General features: G+C 35.9%; 1 protein-coding gene across 4 annotated transcripts in view; it reads right to left on the reverse strand.

The window, feature by feature from the left end:
* Window positions 1-11,487, reverse strand: part of PTPRD (protein tyrosine phosphatase receptor type D) — a 434,932-nt gene that overhangs the window by 147,650 nt on the left and 275,795 nt on the right. For all 4 annotated transcript variants that reach the window (XM_081802975.1, XM_081802978.1, XM_081802976.1 and 1 more), the window contains one exon: window positions 1,647-1,835. In XM_081802975.1, coding sequence (XP_081659101.1) covers window positions 1,647-1,835 — 189 coding nt within the window. The remainder of the gene's footprint in view (window positions 1-1,646; window positions 1,836-11,487) is intronic.

Below are 11,487 nucleotides of genomic sequence, written 5' to 3' on the forward strand. Positions count from 1 at the left end.
AATAAAAACTAAACAATACTTTTTAAAGACATAGTTTAGGAAAAATACTGGCTAATCTATTTAAGTATATATATAGATACGCATATATATATACTGTTGTAGGAAATACTAATGACTGACTAGAAACAAACACTGTTGATTGAATATCTTATGCTTCTCACTATGCTACATTTGTGTGATACAACTTGTGTACTATTTTATTTTTCTAGACAGTGTTCTTACAATAACAGTTCTGTGGATGTGTGCGTGTGCGCGCCACTACCAAGATCTGGTGTCTACACTGACAGTTAGTAAAATGCATGCCATGCATTTTATTAATAATAATAAAAATAATAATAATAATATTCTGGATATGGAAATTAGTGGGGGTGAAGTGCGCTTCAGAACTAAGCACTTACCAATAGATTCTGGAGATTTAAATACGGAGAGAAGAAAGACAGCATAAAAATATTATTATATTCCTTATAATTTGGTACAAATTTTTCAGAGTTAAAGCTTTATATACTAAATCATCTATGTTACATGTGAATAATTAATTCTTTATTTACAATAACAGAATGCTAATCTACACAATTCTGCTGACAACAAGCAAAAGAGGCAGTTAACAAGACGCTTTAACATCACAGGACAGGTCAAAAGCTGAGAATTCTGGGAAGACAGGCAGTTAAGTTAAACAACTTAGAATTCTATATCCATATTACTCCCAACGTCAAAGTAAACCGCTTATTACTACATGTCCCAGGGAAATCACCTAGGGACAGGCTCTAAAATTTAAGAAATTTAGAATTACCTCTATTTTTAATCTAAAGAGAGCAAAGGAATGAACTTGGGATGGGGATGGGAAAGGGACAAAAGGGCAGCAGGGAGAGAGAGGAGAAAGCAGCAAAAGCTGGAGTCTACACCAAAAGCAGACTTCTGTAGATCCAGTCACTGGAGGGTTCAAAACTCTTTACTGTGGGCGCACACTACTGTGGCTTATGTGTAGAAAATGCTCACTCACAATAATATAAAAATAAAATTAATCAAAATCCCCTCCTTTCATTGGTACTTGGTAAAGGACTTTTGCAAAATACATCTGGTTACTCAGGAGATAACATTTCTGTGGTTTATGTATTAGTGAAAAGAAAGCAGATGTGACCAAACTTACTAAACTTTGGTACTTTGATGAGTTCAAATGCAGAAAAGACAGAGAAAACACACTTTAATAAAACTGAATCAATTTAGTGTTTAATATGAATCTTTTGGTTTTTAATGGATACAACCATTGGACCTCCTTGCAAGTTCTGAATGAAGTCCAATGTTGAAATAAATTTGTTCCAAAAGAAAACAGAGAAAGAAGAAAGAAAGAGGAGAAAATGGATCCATCAAATACTGCAGAAAAGCAGTAAATTAAAGAATTATCAAAAATACAGTCACAGCAGTGAGCAATGAGGATTAAACAGAAGCTGCAAAACACAGAGAGAGAAAGACAGACTCTGAAACAGGCTATGACATCACAAACATGGACAACACATTAAATAACAGAGAAAGAGAAGAGGGAGAAAAATCAATACCTAAAAATTAAAATAAAATAAAAATAAAAATAAAGAGAGAGAAAGCTAAAAAAAAGTCTCTAAGAGTTAGTGGAAACAGTAACAAGACCCTACCTGATCGTAACTGCTTAATACGGCCGTTGTTGTTGCTTGTGTCGACGGGTAAGAAATCTTTAAACCAAGTTATTTCTGGATCTGGATTCCCACTGGCTGCACAAAGCATGGTGGCAGTGCGCGTCCGCTCGACCACCTTCAACTGTGGGCCCATGTCAATGGTAGGGAAGCCCCTAGGAATTTGATCCTCTGCAAGACAAAAGGTGATACAGACATTATGTTAACAAGTCAGACGCTCAACGGCGCCTGGGTGGCTCAGATGGTTGAGCGTCTGCCTCCGGCTCAGGTCATGATCTCGGGGTCCCGGGATCGAGCCCCGCATCGGGCTCCCTGCTCCTTGGGAGCCTGCTTCTCCCTCTGCCTCTCTCTGTCCCTCATGAATAAATGGATAAAATCTTTAAAAAAAAAAAAAAAAAGTCAGACGCTCAAGATTCAAGAGCTATTGCCCACTAATCTTCCCCCTTACCTTACTCCGCATTTGTTGAGAAGGTAATACAAACCCAGCAACATTGCGCTATCAGATTAGGATGTCACAATGTTGTTCCTGGCCAGAAGAATGCACCTGCTGTATAAGAGACCAATAACCTAACAAAGAGCTAAGACACATGTGATAAAGACCATGATGAAAAAATGCATCTAGTTCTCCGGCATGATGGAGGGAAAAGAAATTATACAATGTGTGCCTGAGGAGGTCAGTGAGTACCAAAGGAGGCTCTGAAGTGGGCCTTTAAGAACAAGTGGAAGTATACTCCTCAGAGTAAGAGAGTATTTTCCTCTATTCCAAAGGCCTACACCATTTTCAGTCACTAAGAGCTGAAATTCCTAAATTTTGAATCCTCAGCTCATCCAAAGTTCACTACTCCCTAACCTATATCAAAATTGTCCCAGATCAGGGCGCCTGGGTGGCTCAGTCGTTAAGCATCTGCCTTTGGCTCAGGTCATGGTCCCAGGGTCCTGGGATTGAGCCCCACGTCGGGCTCCCTGCTCGGCGGGAAGCCTGCTTCTCCCTCTCCCACTCCCTCTGCTTGTGCGCTCTCTCTGTCAAATAAATAAATCTTTACCAAAAAAAGTCCCAGATCTTAGATCTTGCAAAATTAAAGTCCTCTTAAATCCCCTAAACATGATGATCCACATGACTAACTTGCATTACCAGCTCTTCCAGTCAACATTAGAAAGGCATATTCTATCTTGAAGAATTTTAGAATTTGAAGGAATTTGAGTTATATGGGTGATGATTATCTAAATTAGAACTTGGCTGTTTGTTTGAAAACCATTAGGAAACGTTTCAAATTCTCATGGGGTCTGGCATTAATTTAATCAACCCTCCTTCATTACCTCTGATTAATTTTCATGAGCCTCCAATTCCAAAATTACTCAAAAGCACAAACACCAGTGAGAAAAAAAAAAAAAATTACGACTCACCAGATACAGCACCTCACTTTTCCTTGGCTGTAGCCTGAAATTTCTGGTATGATCCTATGAGTTTTGCTGAAGACTGGGTTATAATTTCTAGGGAAAAGCCTCCATTTTGATGCTTCCACTGTGTTGTCAGTCAGATCTATGTGTTCTCTACTGCGTCCCTTCTATCACTACAGGATAAACTCAATCTCCTAAATCTAGCTAGCAAAATCCTTTTAAATCAGGCCCCATTTTTCTCAGCCTCTCATGGATGATACCCCCAGAGGAAAGTTTATTCTTCTCACACTGTAATTCTTAACCGTTCCCCAGACAAATCATGTTCATTAAGTACTCTGTCTCTGAAAAGCCATGCAGCCAAAATCACCTTCTTTGTAATAAAAAGCCTCTCAAATATATTTAATATTTTCCTCCTCACAGCTATTGTATAGTAACTAAAATCTATTTTCTTATACTTATTATCATCAGTGTATCTCCCTACCCCTTGAGTTCTTCCATGTCTCATTTGTATCCAAATCCCTTGCCATCAAACTAGTCTGGATTACTTGACTTTTTTTTTTCTTTAACTTTTTTTTTTTTTTTGAGAAAGACACAGACAGAGAGAGAGAATCTTAAGCACGTTCCACACCCAGCATGTGAGCCTGATGCAGGGCTTGATCTCACAACCCTGAGACCACGACCTGAGCCAAAATCAAGAGTCAGACCCTTAACCAACTGAGCCACCCTGGAGCCCCTGGATTACTCAACTTTGGATAGAACCTCCAATGATTCCCAAGGTTAAATATAAATATATCCTAGTGATTAAAAACTGGAAAAAAAAAGTTTTTATACTACATATAGTGGAAAACTACTTCTGGTAAGAGTTGATCAGAGAAATAGCTCAGGACTATAGAGAGAGATTTTGAATGAATGAAGGTTAAAATATTACCAAAGAAAAAAGCTCCCAATAAAGGGAAGGTTTCCCTCAACAACAACTCCAGAATATTGTAAGAGAAACTGTGGGGCTAAGAGAACAGGGAAAAGTGTGGACCCTGGCTCTCCTGCAGGGAGATTTATGAAAGACCAATAGAAGCAGCTAAGGTAAGTTGGCTTTGACATCTCAATTCACTAGAGAATATTTTCCTGTCCCACCAGCTAGTTACAGCTGGAGACTAAAAAATAAAAATAAATATAAATATAAATATATTTATATAAATATAAAATATATATATAATTTTATATTTTTATATATAATATATATTTATAAATATAAAATATATATATATTTATATAAATATAAAATATTATAAAAATAGTTCACATCAATGAGCAACATTTTACTTAACTTGAAAGATATGACTGTTTTGAGGAAGCAGGGATACAATCTGTTTATTTGAATGCTTACACATCATCAGCCAAGCAGAAGTCTATGGTGGACAAGTGTCAAAAACAATAGTTAGGAATGAAATTTCAAGATGATATTTCAGGGCTCCAAGTTGGAAAGTTAAAAATTGCAAATGGAATAGAGCATTTTGCAAATTAGACTAATTTTGATAACCTACTCCATTTGAATTTCATCAGGCTGTTCTTTATGACTTTAAAGGTTTCATCAGTATGATGTATTTACATCTATAGCATTGTTCTACTGTTACTAGAAAAACAAAAGCAGAAAGATCAATAGCCATTGTACCATACACATCATATTAAACATCTCACTTGGCAGCTATTGACACGAAATGCTTCAAAGGAAAAAAATAATTCAAGTGCTCCAAAGTCAACTACACTGGCTTAGTTACCTAGAAATGAGTTTTTAAAAAAGCTCTTAGATTTTGTTGTTATTTTCCATATTTAAAGCTACCAATTTAGGTTAGTAAAAAATCACCTTGAGATCCTTGAACGGATTCTGCGTTTCCCAGGGCGTTGTATCTACTCCCAGGCTTTTGAATACTAGTTACATTAGCATACATTAACACTGACCTACTAGTCATTACTTTTCTTCTACAGGTTCATCTCTCTGAAGAACCAAGCCAATATTCAGTACCAAGTGGCAAGTGTCAAAGACTTAAGATTGTTGCCACTTACTAAAGGCTCTTACTAAAGAAATCTAGAATTAATAACCATTTATAAGAAATGAAGTCCTCATCTTGGGGAGAGCTGACAAAATTGACTTGTGCCCTACCCAAAGCAGTCTAATACATTTGCATGACCTTTCTTTTTCCTTCTTGGCTCATAAAGAACACTCCAAAGCTCCCTTTCCATATACACAAGTGCACAACAAAGATAATCTTTCTTGCATACTAATCGGACAGTGGATGTAAAGAGTGTTCCTTTCTTATTTTTAATAAGGGTAATTAAATTCTATCCATCCCCCCTTTGCACAGAATCTCTTTGAATGTACTTTCTTCATTAAATTTTCATGAGAAACATCACAATGTAACAGATTCAAATAGCCAGAACTCTTATACGTTGGCAGTTGTGGCTTGTTTCCAGTTTGTCAGGTATTTGGCAATAAAACTCAGTATTCAACATAAAACGAACTGTAGAAATAATGAAATTTCTAATTGGAGTGCTTATCTCAGTGGGTGTAGAAGATGTTAATTTTTTTTCACCTTCTACATTTATTAGTGATTTATATAAAACTGTCTTGGCCATTTGATAACATCAATTTTGACAGCTATCAAATGTGTACTACCAGGAACTTGGGGGAAAAAAATCAATACCTTTTATATCTTAACCACATAAACTTTTACAGAAAAAAAGCAGCTATCAAAAACTAACAAATTGTCAATATGTTAGCAGCTTTAAACTTTTACATGAGGTGAAAAGAAAAACATTTTGTCCTATTCATTAATGTGCTCATTAAGCTTTAAAGTGCCTTACTTATCACTGTTCCATATTAATATTCAATCATGCAGAATTAGCTATTAATTCATCAACAATTTAAATCAGACTTGACCTTCACAAAGCCATTTGGTCTGTCATTTTGAGAGGCCATTAAAGGGCAGATTACTACATACTTGTGCTTAGTGAATCATGGAAGCTGTACATATTTTGTTTGGAATGGCAGCTATAATAGACCTGGAAATATAGCACATTCTTTGAATCTGTTTGGTGTCTTAATGAAATATGCTGATATGAAACGTACAGTTCCATTAAGGAAAGGGAAACATGAATGTCAGCATTTTCCAGAGTTAACTTCCCACTTCTGCAGAACTTGTGTTAATAACCCCTGACCTACCCAGGACCTGAATGGAAGGTATGGGGAAATAGTCTGATACTGTTTTGTAGTGAGTCATGCTTTAGATATCTGTGAATGATCAAATAAAAGCTTTTGCATAATTTGCTCTGTTAAACTACTTTCATTGTTCATCCATAAACAATTTTAATGATGTTTTTACTTGCGCTTCAATTCCGCAAATACTGAACCTTTCTTACTTGATAGGAAACCACAAAACTAAATTACCTGCTAAAGCCACAGCCTCCTGCCAAGGTGGCCCAAGCAGTTCATCTTGCCAAATCTTGCTGAGACTCTGAATGAATTCAAATAGACAGGTGCTTTGACTCTGGTCCCAAATGATTTAAAGAAGTTTTCAATGAGGGATTATTTGCCGTTTTTCCAATTTATCATGTCAATTACATCAAGAGTATGCTTTTAAAAAAGTAGCATTAAAAGATTTGGCAAATACACCTGATCATTTAGATATTATGGACAATGTAGAAGTTCTGATGAGAATGGTAGTGCAATCGAAATCAGAATCTGGAGGAAGAGATAAGTAGTTTTTTTCTTAAGAGAATTCAGCCCCCTGAATCACTTTTCTGAATACCAAACAATTCTCAGTGGCTCCTTGTTTGAAGCCCTCAACTGGTGTTATCAATCAACCCCTTAATAAGTTAAGGAGTATACTTGAACTCATAAGCTCATGGAGGGCAGGGCTCTGTGTTATTTCCTTTGTACCCATGACAGTGTACAATAAACATTTGCAAATACACATGTTTAGGGAGTTGTGGCAAACATTTCAGCACTCACTCATGTGGCATCTCTGAATTCCTACTGCATTTATTTAATGCCATTCATTTAAACAGTTAATCATTCTTTTTTAACATATTTTATTTAAATTCAATTAATTAACATATGATGAATTATTAGTTTCATAGGTAGAGGTCAGTGATTCATCAGTCTTATATAATACCCAGTGCTCATTACATCACATACCCTCCTTAATGTCCATCACCCAGTTACCCCATCACTCCACCCCCCTCCCCTCCAGTAACCCTCAGTTGGTTTCCTATGATTGGGAGTCTTTTATGGTTTGTCTCCCTCTCTGGTTTCATCTTATTTTTTTTTTTCCTCTCTTCCACTATGATCCTCTGTTCTGTTTCTTAAATTCCACATATCAGTGAGATCATATGATAATTGTCTTTCTCTGATTGAGTTATTTTGCTTAGCATAATACCCTCTAGTTCCATCCACATCATTGCGAATGGCAAACAGTTAATCATTCTTTAATGGTTTTGTGGCTAAATATGTGGCCTTCCCAATTTGGTTATAAGTCTAAGTCTAAGACATAAGACTATCTTATAACTTCTATTTTTTATAGTGTCTTAAGTAGTATGAGACTTACAGACTCACAAAAATAGTCATTAATGGCTATTTATTTTTATAGACATAAGTTTTATTTAATTAGTAAACAATTTTCATTGGTTGAGATGTGCAATTCATGCCTGATTCCTTTTATAATTTAGTGCAGTTATTGCATTGGAAAAACACAATTCAGTGCCTGCTTTATCTAATTTTATAGAAAGGCTCCCTCCATATACTGGTTGTAAATTCCTACAAGTCAAAACTGCAACCACATAACAAAAACATTACATGTAAACACAATGAAACTCAAAAGAATACAAAAAAATGTGTATCTATGCTCTGTTATGTCATCTTTAGAAAAATGAAATTATTGATGTTCAAACTAATGATAAAACCCAAGTAAATCGGGGCGCCTGGGTGGCTCAGTTGTTAAGCGTCTGCCTTCGGCTCAGGTCATGATTCCAGGTCCTGGGATCGAGCCCCTCATCGGGCTCCCTGCTCCGCGGGAAGCCTGCTTCTCCCTCTCCCACTCCCCCTGCTTGTGTTCCCTCTCTCACTGTGTCTCTCTCTCTGTCAAATAAGTAAATAAAATCTTAAAAAAAAAAAAAAACAAGTAAATCACTCAGTTGTCTGTTGAGGCAAACACTTGGGGTCATCTTTCATTGACAGGAGCAAAAATTTCTCAATGGTTAGATATCCTAAACCTTTAGGCATTCACAGTGTAATCTTAGAGAAGCTCTAAAGTTTAGTTTTTGTTTTGAAGGATGAAGGGATTAAGGAAAGTTTTCATTAAATTAGAAAAGTCAAATGTTAGATGGATCATATAATGAATATTTTCTTAATTAAAGTGGTAGGTCTTTAAATGTATTGAAAGGCATCGGATCTCTACCTGTTAAAGAAACGGTACTAATCTATGCCACACAAGGCCAGTATGTTTTTATACTTATGAAAAAGTAAAAGTTCTTTTGAAAAGTTTAAATATGTTGGTGTTCAGGTTGTCATATAATAAAATATTTTCATATTAATGAAAATTGCATTAAATTAAAAGAAAAAGAGGTTTTGAACTATTAGTTTTAAGAACCTACTGGTTAGTCAATAGATGGCATCCTTCATTCTATAGACATACATGAGATGCCTCTGTTGTGCCAATTGTGGGCAGGCGCTGGGTATGAAGTAATCTAGAGAATCTCTACACTGTTGTGATTTATTTGTATCTGCAGAATAATTAGATTCCTTGGTAGTGAGAATAGGACCCATCTCATAGATGGGAGGACCGAATGAGATAACGCATTAAATGTGGCTAGCACGGCCTGGGACTAGTGTCTGGCATTTCATAAAATATTAGCATATATACACTTACTCAATCCCAAGCTCCCACAATAGATTTAAACAGAACAGAGTCATGTGACTCCAAGTAGTGATATAACAAAAGCTGTAGCAATAAACTGTAAATGGGAAATATTCTATGCAAATCATAAAAAAAAAACAGAAGGATTATCTAGACATGCAAGTGAATTCAGAAAGCAGTATCTGTGTCAAGTAACCTTTTCAAAGCTCATAAAAGCCATCATTTCTCCCTTTGAACGAGATTTTACATTCTTTGATTAATCAACAGTGGAAATAAAACAAATCCATATTGTCATATGATTTGTTCCCAAAAACGAACTAAAAAAAATAGTTCTAAATATTTGGGACAGAAAAGCTTTACTGTGAATGCCTGAAAACACTGAAACCATTTGAGCCTTTACTGGGGTTCCCTGAGATAGGCAAAGGTGTATCATAATTACCATCTTCTGCAAACACAAAACAAAGACTCAGCAAAATTAAATTACTTGTTCCAGATCATACCTACAGCAAAAATTAAAAAAAAATCTTTTAACTCTAGATTTGGTGTATTTTTACTTCATCATGATTCCTCTATGCCAATAGCTGTCCTTTAAATAAATATTCATCATGAACAGTGAGAGAACTCTTAATCAAAGTCAACCTATAATGGAAGGCACAACGAAAATAATTTGAATAGCTGGTCGGTTTTTTTTTTTTTTCTTAAATTTTATTTATTTGTCAGAAAAGAGAGAGAGAGCATGAGCAGGGGGTAGGGGCAGAGGGAGAAGCAGGCTCCCCACTGAGCAAGGAGCCCAGTGTGGGACTCCATCCCAGGACCATGGGATCATGACCTGAGCCAAAGGCAGATGTTTAACCAACTGAGTCACCCAGCCATCCCTTTTTAAAATTTTTTTTAAGCAGAAAGGACTAAAGTTCCATGGAATGTAATAATAATAATTTTAAAAACAGTCCTACATTTTTAAGAAAATCCACCTTTTGATGTGTATCAGTTGGCTTCTCATTTGTTTAGCATTGGTTCCAGGTAGAGAAGTAAATCGGCCATGTATCATGGCCAGTAAAAAGGATGGTAAATATCAAATAATTTCCCTAGGGAAATTAACCCTTCTATAATTTCTGTTTAATTAGCTAGGAAGGGCTATAAGTGGCAGGACTTTGGTTCTGAGCAGAAACCAAAAGACAGTACACAGAGCAGAGAACTAGACATCAGTAGACTCAGCATATCAACCCTATGACCTTAGGCCACACAGAGGTCTCCACTGTAATAAGGGGCCAATAATGACCATCCCAAACAGCTTTGTCTGGGAGAGGAGACAGATCAGTGTCTCAGTGGTTAGAAGGCCGAGGGGTTACTGGTTAGAGCATTTGCTACCTTGTTGATCAGGAAATGAGTTTTCAAGTCATTATCTTTCAGAATAAACCACAGTATCAGGCTAGAAACAAGAACCATTTCTTTCCAGAATACAGTCCCTAAAGAGGGGAAAAGCATTTATTATTCTTTTCTTAAAGAAAACAGTATAAATAAAGCTTTTATTTTCACCATTCCAGATGGCAGCAGGGTATAATTTGTACTGTTTTGACATCATGACTGTATTCAAAATCAATCTTCCTGCAAGTGTATTGAATAAAGGACTGAAAACAGAAAAATAAAAAGAAAAGAAATAAAAGCTAAATCAACGTTTTACAGCAAAGTTGGGCTCCTGGGCCATTATCAAAATGATATTCATATGAATGAAATTGAAAAATTATGTATATAAATAAAGTGGTTTCTCATTATAAGTCAAAGGCTACTCTAAGTCAGAAAGAAATTATCTAAAGCAGAAGAAAACTGTCAGTTAATAAATGATATCCCAAATGGAATATTTAATAAATATAAGATCTGGCCCCCCAAAAGTAATTATGAACAAGATATGTTGAATATTTAGTACAAGTTCCTTTTTTCAAGTTATTATGTACAGATGGTATGCTTGTCTTAATATGGCTGTAAATCAATCAGAGAAGCTTTTATTTCAGAGAGGATTTAGGTATCTCTTAAGGGCAGTTACTGGGCTCTAGCGTCTCCAATGATTTCTCATAGAATTATGCCATGCAAGAATAGAAAATTGGACACTGATAAGCTGATAGGAGCTTCATTAGCAGCTACTAAATATTCAGCATACTAACCAACTACCCACAGAGCATTCCAGAGCAAAGTCCATTTTCTGAAATATTCTTCACATGTTGAGGAGGTTGTAAGGCACTCTTGGCACAGAATAAAGCACACTTATTTAGAAGTAATGTATGCAATTATCCTACAAATCACAAAGCAATGTCTACATAGCAGAGCACAAACCGTGTTAGATTATATTATCATTTGTTATTTATTTATTTATTTATTTTTATTCTTATGTTAATCCCCATACATTACATCATTAGTTTTAGATGAAGTGTTCCATGATTCATTGTTTGTGCATAACACCCAGGGCTCCATACAGAACGTGCCCTCCTCAATACCCACCACCAGGCTAACCCATCCTCCCA

This window comes from Leptonychotes weddellii, chromosome 14, assembly GCF_054177405.1.
Source record: "Leptonychotes weddellii isolate Sample4059 chromosome 14, ASM5417740v2, whole genome shotgun sequence".
Taxonomy (NCBI): Eukaryota; Metazoa; Chordata; class Mammalia; order Carnivora; family Phocidae; genus Leptonychotes; species Leptonychotes weddellii.